Here is a 15931-nt window from a genome sequence, read left to right on the forward strand (position 1 = left end):
CAGTAGGTCCTTTATATATAGTAGTGTATATTTGTTAATCTCAACGTCCTGATTTATCCCTCCCTGCCATGTTTCCCCTTTGGTAACTATAAGTTTGTTTTCAGTCAGTGAGTCTGTTTCAATTTTGTAAATTAAGTTCATTTGTATAATTTTTTTTTAGGTTCCATGTATAGTGATAACATGACATTTGTCTTTCTCTCTCTGATTTACTTCACTTAATCTGTAGGTCCAACCATGTGACTTCAAATGGCATAATTTCATTCCTTTTTATGGCTAATATTCCACTGTATATGTACCATGTGTGAGGGTTCTCTTTTCTCCACATCTTTGCCAACATTTGTTAGTTTTTTTTTTTTTTTTTTTAAAGCTCTGGTCCTTCTTACAGGTATGAGGTAACACTGTACTGTGGTTTTGATTTGAATTTTTCTGAATACTGAACTTGAGCATCTTCATGTGCCTTTTCACCATCAGTATGTTTTCCTTGAAAAACTGTCTATTCAGAACTTTTGTCCATTTTTTAACCAGATGGTTTGTTTTTCTGATGTTTAGTTGCATGAGCTCATTTTATATTTTGGATATTAATTCCTTATTGGAGATATATTTTGCAAATATTTCCTCCCATTTTGTAGGTGGTCTGTTTTGTTGTTAGTTTCCTTCACTATACAAAAGGTTTTAGGTTGATGTAGTCCATTTGTTTATCTTTTCCCCCTTGCTTGAGGGGACATGTTCAAAAAAATATTGCTAAAGGCTGATGTGAGAGAGCATACAGCCTAAGTTTTCTTTTAGAAGTTTTATGGTTTCAGGCCTTACATTTAGGTCTTTGATCCATTTTTAATTTATTTGTGTGCAAGGTGTGAGAAAGTAGACTAGGCTGATTCTTCTGTATGTAACTGTCCAGTTTTTCCTAACACTGTCATAGAAGCTGTCTTTATCTCGTGTATATTTTTGCCTCTTTGTCATATATTGATTGTCCATAGAGTTGTGGGTTAATTTCTGGGCTCTCTATTCTATTCCATTGGTGATTTTTTGTTTGTTTGCTTGTTTTTTATTTTGCTGCCAGTAATGTACTTTTTTGGTTATCATAGGTTTGTAGTGTAGTTTGAAAGCTTCCATATTTAAGGCAGTTGTCACAAAGTCTTAGAAGTGATGGGGTCTTAATTTTTAGAAATAGAATATCTTCACAGGATTCAATATTCAAGGGTCAAATATTGTAAGGGTGCCTATCAATAGAAATGATTCTTATGTTCCTCTATGTTTTGTGTTTTAATCAATACTAGACTGGGGTCGCTGAGAGTAGGACACAACTGAGCGACTTCACTTTCACTTTTCACTTTCATGCACTGGAGAAGGCAATGGCACCCCACTCTAGTACTCTTGCCTGGAAAATCCCATGGACAGAGGAGCCTGGTAGGCTCCAGTTCATGGGGTCACTAAGAGTCAGGCACGACTGAGCGACTTCACTTTCACTTTTCACTTTCATGCATTGGAGAAGGAAATGGCAACCCACTCCAATATTCTTGCCTGGAGAATCCCAGGGACAGAGGAGCCTAGTGGGCTGCCGTCTATGGGGTCGCACAGAGCCGGACATGACTGAAGCGACTTAGCAGCAACAACAGCAGCAGACTTTAATAGAACTTGAGTTTCAAATAATTCTTCAAATTATGATCATGCGATCCTTATGAAAATCATGTGATATAGGCACTAATATTACTCATGTTTTTCAAATGCAAAAAAAATTTTCAGTGAGGTTAACTACTTCAGTTCACTTCAGTTCAGTCTCTCAGTCTTGTCTGACTATTTGCGACCCCATGAACTGCAGCATGCCAGGCCTCCCTGTCCATCACCAACTGCTGGAGTTTACTTAAACTCATGTCCATTGAGTCAGTGATGTCATCCAACCATCTCATCCTCTGCTGTCCCCTTCTCCTCCCACCTTCAATCTTTCCCAGCATCAAGGTCTTTTAAGATGAGTCAGCTCTTTGCATCAGGTGGCCAAGTATTGGAGTTTCAGCTTCAACATCAGTTGAACACTTCCAATGAACACTCAGCACTGATCTCTTTTAGGATGGACTGGTTGGATCTCCTTGCAGTCCAAGGGACTCTCAAGAGTCTTCTGCAACACCACAGTTCAAAAACATAAATTCTTTGACACTCAGCTTTCTTTATAGTCCAACACTCACATCCATTCATGACCACTGGAAAAACCATGGCCTTGAATAGATGGACCTATGTTGACAAGTAATGTCTCTGCTTTTTAATATGCTGTCTAGGTTGATCATAATTTTCCTTCCAAGGTGTAAGCATCTTTTAATTTCATGGCTGCAGTCACCATCTGCAGTGATTTTGGAGCCCAGAAAAATAAAGTCTGACACTGTTTCAACTGTTTCCCCATCTGTTTCCCATGAGGTGATAGGACTGGATACCATGATCTCAGTTTTCTGAATGTTGAGCTTTAAGCCAACGTTTTCACTCTCCTCTTTCACTTTTATCAAGAGGCAAGAGCCTCTTCATCACTTTTTGCCATATGGGTGGTGTCATCTGCATATCTGAGGTTATTGGTGTTTCTCCTGGCAAACTTGATTCCAGCTTGTGCTTCATCCAGCCCAGCGTTTCTCATGATATACTCTGCATAGAAGTTAAACAAGCAGGGTGACAACATTCAGCCTTGACGTACTCCTTTTCCTATTTGGAACCAGTCTGTTGTTCCATGCACAGTTCTAACTGTTGCTTCCTGACCTGCATACACATTTCTCAGGAGGCAGGTCAGGTGGCCTGGTACTCCCACCTCTTTCAGAATTTTCCACTGTTTATTGTGATTCATACAGTCAAAGGCTTTGGCATAGTCAATAAAGCAGAAATAGATGTTTTTCTGGAATTCTCTTGCTTTTTCGATAATCCAGCGGATGTTGGCAATTTGATCTCTGGTTCCTCTGCCTTTTTTATAACCAGCTTGAACATCTGCAAGTTCATGGTTCATGTACTGTTGAAGCCTGGCTTGGAGAATTTTGAGCATTACTTTACTAGCATGTGAGATGAGTGCAATTGTGCAGTAATTTGAGAATTCTTTGGCATTGCCTTTGTTAAAAATTGAAATGAAAGCTGACCTTTTTCAGTCCTGTGGCTACTGCTGAGTTTTCCAGATTTGCTGGCATATTGAGGGCAGCACTTTCACAGCATCATCTTTTAGGATTTGAAAGAGCTCAACTGGAATTCCATCACCTCCACTAGCTTTGTTCATAGTGATGCTTTCTAAGGCCCACTTGACTTCACATTCCAGAATGTCTGGCTCTAGGTGAGTGATCACACCATCGTGATTATCTGGGTCGTGAAGTTCTTTTTTGTACAGTTCTTCTGTGTATTCTTGCCACCTCTACTTAATATATTCTGTTTGTTAGGTCCATACCATTTCTATCTTTTATTGAGCCCATCTTTGCATGAAATGTTCCCTTGGTATCTCTAATTTTCTTGAAGTGATCTCTGTTCTTTCCCATTCTATTGTTTTCCTCTATTCTTTGCATTGATCACTGAGGAAGGCTTTCTTATCTCTCCTTGCTATTCTTTGCAACTCTGCATTCAAATGGCTATATCCTTTCTGTGCTTTTTGCTTCTCTTCTTTCACAGCTATTTATAAGGGCTCTTCAGACAGACATTTTGCTTTTTTGCATTTCATTTTCTTGGGGATGGTCTTGATCCCTGTCTCCTGTCAATGTCAGGAACCTTAGTCCATAGTTCATCAGGCACTTTGTCTATCAGATCTAGTCCCTTAAATCTATTTCTCACTTCCACTGTATAATTCTAAGGGATTTGATTTAGGTCATACCTGAATGGACTTTCTGGTGACTCAGACGGTAAAGTGTCTGTCTACAATGTGAGAGAACTGGGTTCGAACCCTGGGTTGGAAAGATTCCTTGGAGAAGGAAATGGCAACCCACTCCAGTACTTCTTGCCTTGAAAATCCCATGGACAGAGGAGCTTGGTGCAGGCTACTCTCAATGGGGTCACAAAGAGTTGGGCATGACTGAGTGACTTCACTTTCTTTCTTTGAATGGTCTAGTGGTTTTCCCTACTTTCTTCAATCTAAATCTGAATTTGGCAATAAGGCAACTAATACATGGCAGATAAAAACTCTAATTCAAGGTTTTTGTCTCTAAACCACATAACCTTTCCACTATTTCCTATTTTTTTTTTTTTTTTCCACAGAAGAAACTTGATAGAGAGGCCAGATCTTGAAGGATTTTACTGGGTGGTGAAAAAGAGATGGTTTTCACATGATTATATTACATACCAAAAAATTTATAGGTGGGAAAAATTTGGTGTATTTTAGGGAGTTGAATGATAAAAAAGAATCAATGGAGTATGTTGTTATTCATTCGTCCAGTTGCATCCGACTCTGTGACCCCATGGACTTGCAGCATGCCCACCCTCCCTGTTCCTCACCATCTCCCAGAGTTTGCCCAAGTTCTTGTCCACTGCACCAGTGATGCCATCCAGCCATCTCATCCTCTGATGCCTCCTCCTTCTGCCCTCAATCTTTCCCAGCGTCAGGGACTTTTCCAATGAGTCGACTGTATAGAGTATAAGTACTGAAAATAACTGTATATAATGTAATGGTGATTAATTGTGAATAATGCTAATTTAGTTTCAACTAGAACATGAAATCAGGCCAAGGAGTTTAGATTTCATGTGGTCAGTAATTATAAATATCAAGAGCTTGAGAGAAGTCTTTGGGTGAAATTTGTTTTGTTTTGTGAAATCAATTCTGAGAATGCACTGATTATTTAAAAAAGGTAACTTCTAGTATATTAAAGAAAGTTCAGTTGCTAGAAACTTCATTCACCAACTGAATATTGAACATTGTTTATTCAGTATCAGGCAGTATACTAAATGTTAAGAGAACTAAATATTCCTTTACTGGAGAGAAAGAGAAGTTTATAAAAGAGCATCTATGAAATGCATCTAAGTATGTTCATGGAATGGTATAAATAACAGTAGTGTGACAAGAGTTTTCAGTGCATGAACAATAATGGAGGAAAGTATGGCTAAGAGAGCAGAAGTCTGCTCAGCTTTTGAAGGATGCTGTATGCCTCTGGCTTTACTGTTAGTGTGACCATCAGGAGGACCTGGGGAGAAGCTCAGCAGGGTTGGAAGAAGAGGCTGGAGTGAGAGGGAATGCAGCAGGTGCAGTTTAACAGTTGAAATACATAAATATCACCTCAAGGAACATTCAGTCAGAAAAAGCAAATTTATTCTTGAGGGTAGGTTTAAAATAAACTGAGTGAATAGCAGACAGAAGTTAGGACTATTGGAAAGATAGAGATAGGGAATACCATTAAACAAAACAGCAAGTATTGATAGGACAAAACTCCCAGAGTGTAAGGTGACATAGTGTAAGGTGTGTGTGTGTGTTAGCCACTCAGTTGTGTCTGACTCTTTGTGATCCCATGGATGGTAGCCCACCGGGCTCCTCTGTCCATAGAATTCTCCAGGTAGAAATACTGGAGTGGGTTGCCATTCTCTGCTCCAGGAGATCGTCCCGACAAAGGGGTTGAACCCAGGTCTTCTGCATTCAGGCAGATTCTTTACTGTGTGAGCCACCAGAAAAGCCTGGAAAGATTAAACTTTAGAGGAAGAATTGATACAGATCCTGCTAAGATGTGATGATGTAGTGACAAGGGCAGATATTTAACCATATCTGTCATTATAAAAGAAAAACCTCCACTCCTTCATAAAATGCACCATCTCAATTATTAGTCAGCAAGGACATTTGATGAGATTTATGTCTTCCATTATCACTTTTTTTCTGAACAGAGTAGATGTTTATGTTTGAAAATAATTTGAATATTTAAGAACATGCAGATGAATTGTGCTATCTTGCTTAATACTAGAAGGCTTATTTGTGAAATGAGGTTCAGTTAAAAAAAATGAAAGCTATTTCAGCTAGTTGGGTAAAGCTTATAAAAATTTAAGATATGGATACTATTCTTCTGTGTTGTATATTTTAAATCCTACTCATAATAGGGTTTTTCTGTCTTATATTTAATTACTGTATTTTAAATTCTGCTATATTGCTCTGGTTACCTAAAATTAGATTTGAGGGACTGGGAATGTTTTCTAAATGTGAATTACTGACAAGTAAAGTGATTCTCTCACCAGGACTCCCATACTTGTTAAAATTTTAAGAGTCTGTACTATTTTGAAATTTCTCATGTGCTGCCCTGTTATCACAGCACCTCTCTTATCCCCCCACAATCTTCATAATTAGTAATTAAAGAGATAATTCTGGGTATATTTGATAGCCGCTGACCCTCCTCTTTGCTATGTCCAGATTATAATTGCTGGTTGTGAAAAGTTCTGAGTGCCCAAAAGTCCTCATGAGATGAATTATTTAATGTAACATTGACATATTCTGGGAAGTCCATACAGCTTCCATGCTGCTTCTTGTCACAGGTATACAGGGAGAAGTAGTGATCAGGGTGAGTTTTCTAATTTTAGGATTGACTAAAGGAGCCTCAGGGGATACACACAGCATTACGTCTTAAATGTTCATTGGGAATCAAGATAGATTATTCCCCAAAGCACCTACACCATATACCCATGTTGCCTGGTTTCAGTTGAGAATTTGAGGCAAGCATTGCTATTTTTCAAACTGCCCCATCTCTACCACATTTTCAAGAAAGACAGCAACAACATTCTGGCTTTAGAAGTTTTCCAACTGAAGTATACCAGAGCTGGTCAAAGAGGTTTAAGATATTGATTCCCTCAATTTTGAGGGTAATCGTCAAGGTCTGGGGCAACCTCTATAATTATTCTGTGAATAGTTTCTGCTCTTTACTTCAGTATAATTTGCAAATTTTCTTTGTCTTAATATGTTTTGTTATGAAAATTTGGGGAGAATTGATGAAAGTGCAGTCCATCTTCGGAGAAGGCAATGGCACCCCACTCCAGTACTCTTGCCTGGAAAATCCTATGGACGGAGAAGCCTGGTAGGCTGCAGTCCATGGGGTCGCTAGGAGTCGGACACGACTGAGCGACTTCACTTTCACTTTTCACTTTCATGCACTGGAGAAGGAAATGGCAACCCACTCCAGTGTTCTTGCCTGGAGAATCCCAGGGACAGGGGAGCCTGGTGGGCTGCCGTCTATGGGGTCGCACAGAGTCGGACACGACTGAAGTGACTTAGCAGCAGCAGCAGCAGTAGCAGCAGTCCATCTTGCAGCTGTCTTATCAGTTACTGAGCATGGATGGGAACCAAGACAAGAGCATATCAAAGATGAGGAAAGTAATTATAATCCATCAATGAAGAAACCAATTAACTCTTTCATTTTTCTAAACAAATTTCATTTTTGTCAGTACATTATTGGTAGAAAGAATTTAATAGTTCTATATACTCCTTTTGAGAAACCCAGATATTTTTCTTATTTTCTAAAAATTTGTAAATAGCTAAGCCTTTCATCTTGATACCAGATATGCATTTCACTCCTTCTGTCATGTTCATTAGTTATCTGACAATCTTAAAATTGAAAACTCTCACATGTATTTGAGTCAACAAACATGTTGCTTTTAGAAAAATCTGGCTTTTTAGAGCTACTTAGTAATTTTTGGTCTCTAACTCAAGATTTTTAGTCTCCTGGTTTATAAAGTGTTCTTTGGTAGGGTTATTTTTGAAATTTTTACAGATATCTAAATATAACTGTCCCAAACACTACTTTGACATTTATGCAAGGATGCATTTTTTCAAATTTTAAGAATCAGCTTATTAATTTAAAAAAAAGCAGCTTTCTTGTGACTACTGGTCATAGCTTTTCAAAATTTTATTAGTTTATAAATTATAAAAATGATTTATATTTAAAATTTTTATTTTAAAAATGCATTTATATTAATCTTCAAATATAAGATTCAGTAGGTAGAAACCCTCAGTAAAAAGAGTTTCACTTGCTTTAGTTCCTATAATTTGGATTTAAATATGTATACATTTTTTTAATTTGTGTGTATACATATATACATATGTATGGAGAAGTATATTTTTAAAATATTGATACTCAAGTTACAGAGACATGTTTCAGTAATATGAATTGTACATTTGTATTTGACAGAACTAATACCCTTGTATAGTGGTAATTGTATAATATACATGAAGAATACAGGGAATCCATTAGTAGTAACATTTAAGCTAGTGAAACTACAACAGAAAAGTTTGTTTACATCTGCCAAACAGAAATGGTTGAAAGCTGTTTTAGCATCAGAAAAAATCACATATATCTAGAATACATATTTGATAAGGCATTTCAAAAAACATATATTACTTTTGGCAACTCCAGCTTTCTTTTTTCCAGCTTTCTTTTTTTTTTTTTTTTTTTTGCTTACATAGTATGTTTAGTTTCTTTTTTCTTAGTTTTCTAGTGCTAGTATATAACTGTCTTCTGCAATTCTAACAATTTTTACACATCCTAGAAGATGTTAGATTGGCCTTTTCATTATTGTCATTATTCTGCCTCACTAAATAAAGTCTCTTGATGAAAGTGAAAGAGGAGAGTAGAAAAGTTGGCTTAAAGCTCAACATTCAGAAAACGAAGATCATGGCATCCGGTCCCACCACTTCATGGGAAATAGATGGGGAAACAGCGGAAACAGTGTCAGACTTTATTTTTTGGGGCTCCAAAATCACTGCAGATGGTGACTGCAGCCATGAAATTAAAAGACGCTTACTCCTTGGAAGGAAAGTTATGACCAACCTAGATAGCATATTCAAAAGCAGAGACATTACTTTGCCAACAAAGGTCCATCTAATCAAGGCTATGGTTTTTCCTGTGGTCATGTATGGATGTGAGAGTTGGACAATGAAGAAGGCTGAGCGCTGAAGAATTGATGTTTTTGAACTGTGGTGTTGGAGAAGACTCTTGAGAGTCCCTTGGACTGCAAGGAGATCCAACCAGTTCATCCTAAAGGAGATCAGCCCTGGGTGTTCTCTGGAAGGAATGATGCTAAAGCTGAAACTCCAGTACTTTGGCCACCTCATGCGAAGAGTTGACTCACTGGAAAAGACTCTGATGCTGGGAGGGATTGGGGGCAGGAGGAGAAGGGGACGACAGAGGATGAGATGGCTGGATGGCATCACCAACCTGATGGACATGAGTTTGAGTGAACTCCAGAAGTTGGTGATGGACAGGGAGGCCTGGCGTGCTGCGATTCAAGGGGTTGCAAAGAGTCGGGTACGACTGAGTGACTGAACTGAACTGAAATAACGTAAAACATATTTTTGAGCTGTTTTTTTTTTTTCTTTAGGGCCTTGAAATAGAAAAGAAAGTTATAAGATGTGTTTACTAAAAGGCAATTCACCTTCTTAGAACATTATTAACTACATTAATATCAATCACTTATTTAGTGCTTACCAGGAAAAATACTAAGAACTTTTGATATACTTCTTGTAACAACCTGGTAAAATACAAAGTATAACTTACCCACGTTACTCAACTAATAGAACCAGAAACTGGACTCAAGAATCTGGCTCTAGATTCTCCTCTACAAGAATCTCGACTGCATTGCATTTATTTACGTGATTAACACATATGGAATTCCTCCTCTGGGCCTACATCCCATAATGCTTAGTGCTTTGCCATGAGTGACTATTGATCCTTGCAACCCAGGTAGACTCAGCTGGCAGTTCCATTTACAGATGAGAAAACTAATGTTAAATTGATTAAATAATGTCCCATAGATATTAACAAAACTGATTATAAATCAGAAGTGTGTCTTGAGTGAAACATCTGGGTTATTGCAATAATCAGTGTCAGATTAATACATGACTACAGTCCTGTGGTGTGACTGTACTTTGGGTTTGAGAGAGCTTGGCAAAATTAAAAATCATTATGGGAAATTTGGAAGATGCCTATAAAACAAGTATAAATAGGAATTTAGCAACCTGAAATTGGATATAGCAATATACAGTGTGAATGTTTGATAAAAACTTGTAATTGATGAGCTTGAAGAAAAATCTTGATGTTCTGAGTTAAGTATATCTTTAAAAATGCAAGGGATGACTATATAAAGTGCAGTTACCACCAGTAGGTGAACTCAATGAATGCACCCTGTTCATCTGCTCTTTAGAAAATTCTTTTGCTTGATAGTTACTCAGTTTTAAGACTTTTTTAAAAACAAAAGACTCCAGATAGAAGTATAAAGCTAGCTGTTCTCCATACTTATAAAGATTAAAAGTATAAAATAAATCTAAGGTGGACACAGTTCATTTAAGTTCCACTGAAACCTTTTTGTTTATGTTACCTGATACAATTCTAAAAAGAGCCCTGCCAACAAGTTGCCATTATATGAATTTCACATTTGAGGTATCTTACATGGTTTAAGTATCTTTCCCACTTATCTAAGGATAAGAGATAGAACAATAAGTCAAATCAACCCTTAGATTTTCAATTCATGCCTATTTATGGGTTGAAAAATAATTGTGTTTTTAATGCATTATTTGACAAAAATGCACCTTTTATTTCCTATGCAGCTTTTAAAATTTAATTTTTTAAATACATAAGCTAATTTTGATGTCTCTGATAATCAGTACTGGTCTCTGGTAGGATTTTTCATTGTTTTGTTTTATAAGTTTATGCTAACAATTTATTGTGCTTGATAGTTTTGGAGTTGAAAAACTTAAGCTAACCCAAATCGCGGTGTTCCTTCCTACAATTTTTCCAGGTCCTGAGGAGGTAGAAACCAAGTGCCCCTGGAATCACATTGCTTGCCTTGGTGCCAACAAATGTATTCATTTATCCCAACTGTGCAATGGTGTCCTGGACTGTTTAGATGGATATGATGAAGGAGTACACTGCCGTGGTGAGTCCATTTGCAGAAAAATGCAACTGAAATACTGAATTTTTCATAGTTTTATTGAAAGTTCAAAGAGAACCTATAACCTGTCTTGTCTTTCAACCCCAGCTTTATCAGTTATTGAGAAAGCATGAGTTTTATTGCCAGAGACATTCAATATGCATTTCAAAGCTGTGACTATTGTGCTTTATTGAAAAATGCTATCAGAAGTAAAAACACATACACACACACACACAAATTTAGACTTTGAAGTTGGGCTCTTAAACAATCATGTATTTCCTAGCAAGGAGTGCTTTTGGGCAAAGGACAAATGAGAAGTCTTTGTCACAGTAGATTGATACCATACATAAAAACATGTTCCCTCTGAACTGTTACTTATACTAAGATTATTTGAAGTAAAACCCCTGCAACCAAATATTTTAATAGAATGTATCATGAAAAATGTCCCCTTAATATTATTTCCATGAAGTTATACTATTAACTTTCTATAATTTTCCTTCTTTTTACAAGTCTACATTCTTCAGTGGTCAAGGGTTTACCTATATACTCATGATGGGTGTAACTAGATCTTAAAACTTATAAAAAGTTAATTGGTTTGGGAAGCAGGGATAAAATGTTAAACAAAGAAACAGGGAAAAGTTGAGGATTAAGGTAAGGATCCTGATGTGGAAACAGAATCAAGCTATCAGTCAAGTGAATCTGTTTTCAACTTGAAATAGAGAAAGAACCCACTGGATCAGAAGTCTCTAACTCATATTCTAGCACGTTGAATGTGACAATATGTTTACTGAAACTGTCAGAGCAACCCGTCCTTCATGTTGGAGTCAGTAAAACTATAAGGAGTAGAAAGAACTGTAGAAAACTGGAGATGCATATCTGGTATCTGGACAGACTCACTAAATTGATGCCATTTTGGAAAGGTCCTTGGTCACCAAAAGTTCCAGTTTTTCAGGAGGAGCTCCACTTATTTATGTGCATAAAGTGTTCAAACTTAGCTACTGCTTTTTAAACATTGCATGGTGAGCAATGAACAGGCTTAACACAACTTGTCTGGAGACCTGACAGAACTTACTGGCTGCCATTTTCCCACATTTGGACTGAAATAACCTGGACTCAAAACCAGAGATGGAGAGATACATTAGAAAAAGAGTAAATCTTAGTTTAGAAAGGTAATTCAAAATAGAAAGGATGTCGAGAAAGTGTAGATCAAGTATGTTGGGAGGTCTTTTCCTTCTTTCTAATGTAATGTCCAATTACTCTGGCTCTGTGGACAAATTCAGACTGAGAAGTTAAAGGTCTTTCTTCTTTGGTAGTATTTCCTTTCTTAGCCTTGAACTCTAGCAGGGTCACATAAGAAGCCAGTGGATTCTTAGTTTCAGTTATAAACATAATAATAATAAGAAATTTTCCTTTTATTTAAAGACTGTGACAGGTTTTCCTTTTTATGATTGTATAGTTTTAAAGATAATGTTAATAGAAGGTAAATTAGTGAATTACAAGGAAATAGAAGTTAGAATTTAATTTTCTTTTCAGAAATAAACTGTATTTTCTAGAACCTAATTCTGTCCTCCTTAGTTTTAATTCAAGTTTTTTATTACATTTAAAACAAAATTCCAGATAGACATGTGTGACTAAGCTTCTTTAAAGACTGAAAATCGTCACATTGCCAAATACTTCCTCAGAGGTGATTATGCAAATTTGAATATCTTTCAAACATATTTCAATTACATGGATCATATGAAAATATAAATGAGTTCTCTAGTAAAATCTAGAGTTGTGATTTAATGAAGACAGGGATATATATATATATATATATATATATATATATATATATTAATAGTAAAACAAGGGATCAAATAAAAACAAAATATCAGTACAAAAATAAAATGGCATTAAATATATGTTGATTCTTAGAAAAAGTACCATATAATTCAGATTGAAATTTAGGGGATATAGTTGCTTACACTTCTATCTTTTCCTGTTCTAATTCAAGTTTCCAGCTGTTTCAAGTTTCACATCTTTATCACAAGTGGTGATATTTTATTTTTTTATTTTTAATTTGCCAGTAGGGCACTGATTGTACCACTTTGGCTTTTTTAATATTTCTAAATTTAACCAAATAAAGTATTCTAAAATACCTAAATAATGCATGACCTATGGTGGACTTAGAAATAAGGGAAAGTATATTTGGATCTCTACCTGTTATTTACCTTAGTAGAGGGATTTTCTTCTATTTCTGTGGGCTTGCACAATGACATAGAATGCTAGGATCAAGATGACTGAGTGATACTGTGATTCCAGAGTCAGTGGTTTAACAAAACATTTCTGCCTTGAGAAAAGAAAATTAGGAACATGTTTGTCTGCTTGTTCAGGTAAAGTGCCCTGAACTCTATCATCAGATAGAAGGAACACCAGCTTTATCATATGTATGTGGTTTGTGTTTAGAAAAGATGTTTGATTGTAGGCAAAAATATATCATGAGAATTGAGTGTATTTTCCCACCTTCAGCCTTCCTCCTGATTTTGAGTCACACTCAATGAAGAGATGTTTTCTCAAGGGTTAATTAGGACCTAATTAACATCAAGTCTCTAAGGACTTTTTTACTTACTAGAGACATAAAGAAATATATTAATTCAAACACTGCATTAATTTTTAGAAATGCTTTCCTTTGTAGAAAAATTCTGTCTAAATCACTTCTATCTCCATTGCTTTCTTTTTGTTGCATTCTGAGCACATATTCTAGAGAAGGAAATGGCAACCCACTCCAGTACTCTTGCCTGGAGAATCCCATGGACGGAGGAGCCTGGTGGGCTGCAGTCCGTGGGGTCAAAAAGAGTCAGACACGACTTCACTTTCACTTTCACTTTTCACTCTCATGCATTGGAGAAGGAAATGGCAACCCACTCCAGTGTTCTTTCCTGGAGAATCCCAGGGACAGGGAAGCCTGGTGGGCTGCTGTCTATGGGGTCACACAGGGTCGGGCACGACTGAAGCAACTTAGCAGCAGCAGCAGCAGAGCACATACTCTAAATAATTACAAAGCCTAATATATGATTCAAAGATGGATATGTTTCCTTTTCCTCATAAAAGATCCTGAGTACACTTGTAATATATTTGTGACCCTTGTGAAAATTAATAAGGAGAAAAGTTTAACAATTTGGAGGTGATAGTTTGGTCTTGGGAATGCTTTTGTATCAACTGAATTGTTTTCTGAATTGTTTCCTAGAAAAATCAATTTCTTCTTGGTAAGGATAATGAAAAGATATCTATTATTAATGATTTTCTATAACACTGATGTTTTAATTTCCATTATTTAGCTTCATTTAAAGAAAGAAAAATGGACTTTTGTATATGGGTATAGCTGTACGTAGGAATGTGCTTATAAAAATTTTACAATAGGAAAGTTCAAAATCTCCACATTGTATTAAAAAAAAAAAATCATGTCTTCCTACATAGTATTTAATATGGGTGGTAATATCACTATCTAAATTGCATGAATAATGAAAACACATTATATACATACAGTATGATGCCTCTCAACACAGGATGTTGTTGCTTAGTTGCCAAATAATTTGTGGCCCCAACTCTTTGCAACCCTTTGGTCTGTGGCCCACTAGACTCCTCCATCCATGGGAACTCCCAGGCAAGAATACTGGAGTGGATTGCCCTTTCTTTCTTCAGGGGATATTCCTGACCAAGGGATCAAACCCACATTACTGCATTGGCAAGTTTATTCTTTACCCCTGCGCCACCAGGGAAGCCCTGGTGGGAAATATAGGATATTTCCACAAAATTCCTCACAATCATATAAAGAAGTGAACAAATTCAACTAACAGAGACCAAATGAACTGAGATGTATCAAAACACTTTTAATATTTGCCATCCTTAAGGTAATTCCTTTTGTTAATATTTAAAGAAGCTGTGAGGAAGAGAAACCCTCTTTTTATTCACAATCCTGGTTAGATTACGTTTGCAGTGCAAAATGGTCGTTTATTTAGATGCTCATGGGACTGATGGTCTCTGTGGCCCTATCTGCTCTTACTCTATTAAAAGAATCTGAGAACTCTTCCGGTTACTATGAAAAGGAAGTCTATCTTCTGTGGCCCTAGAAAAAGTGATTGTGGTTGCTTTCCAGTAAACATTTCAATTTCCTTTTAAATTCAAGGGGATAAAGTATGTAAAGAGTCTATTAAAACTAATCAGGGAATGAAACTCTGACATCTGAAAAGCTCCCTACCCAGACAAACAAGTATGCATACATAGACACATGTACTGTTCTTTTCTGATCTTTCTATACTAAACCTGTTCCTACATGATTCTCAGTGTATAATATATTCATTTAGTGTGTTTGATCAGGAATCAAAAGAAGAATAAGATTCTCTTAAGTATTATCTAACTCCTTGAAATAATGCATATGAAGAAATTTTAAAATTCCATTTAATTATTTTACTTGCTAATTGGAATATAAATTTCCTTATATATGCAATTACATTTTTCTCTATCCACAATCTAACCTATATGTATTTATTTTAATGTATTTAATTTAGATACCAACTCATATATAAAATTTTATTTATTTTGCTTTCATATTGATCTTCATAAAACTAGATTCTATGAGAAGATGCCAAAAAATCCTGAATATGATTTACAAACTAAAGGCTTTCTCAAAATGGACCAGGATAAATGCCAAACCTTATTATCTATATTGATTCACCATAGGAAAATTAGTCACCCTTAAAACTTCTTGTGTGAATCTCATATATTCTAAATATTCCAAAAAGAAATTAATCTAGCCCAATTAATTAAAATTAATATATTTGACAATATTAAATTTAATAAATATAATAAAATAATTAGGAATTAATTCTTAACACAAATTCATGACTCTGTTCTCTCATTTTTACAGAAAGGAAATATTTTATCTCCTTATGACACATTAGTCATTACAGCACTGACTTCCAAGCAGCACAAGGATAGCTTGTAGCTCCCAAAAGGGGCTTCCCTGGTAGCTCAGTAGTAAAGAATCTACCTGCCAAACAAGGAGACGTGAGTTTGATCTCTGGGTTGGGAAGATACCCTGGAGAAGAAATGGCAACCTGCT

General features: G+C 36.2%; 1 protein-coding gene across 1 annotated transcript in view; it reads left to right on the forward strand.

Annotated features, from left to right (window-relative positions):
- Positions 1-15931, forward strand: part of LRP1B (LDL receptor related protein 1B) — a 2167013-nt gene that overhangs the window by 736968 nt on the left and 1414114 nt on the right. The window contains exon 3 of the mRNA XM_070768349.1: positions 10699-10836. Within this exon, the coding sequence (XP_070624450.1) occupies positions 10699-10836 (138 nt within the window). The remainder of the gene's footprint in view (positions 1-10698; positions 10837-15931) is intronic.

This window comes from Bos indicus, chromosome 2 (genome assembly GCF_029378745.1).
Source record: "Bos indicus isolate NIAB-ARS_2022 breed Sahiwal x Tharparkar chromosome 2, NIAB-ARS_B.indTharparkar_mat_pri_1.0, whole genome shotgun sequence".
NCBI lineage: Eukaryota > Metazoa > Chordata > Mammalia > Artiodactyla > Bovidae > Bos > Bos indicus.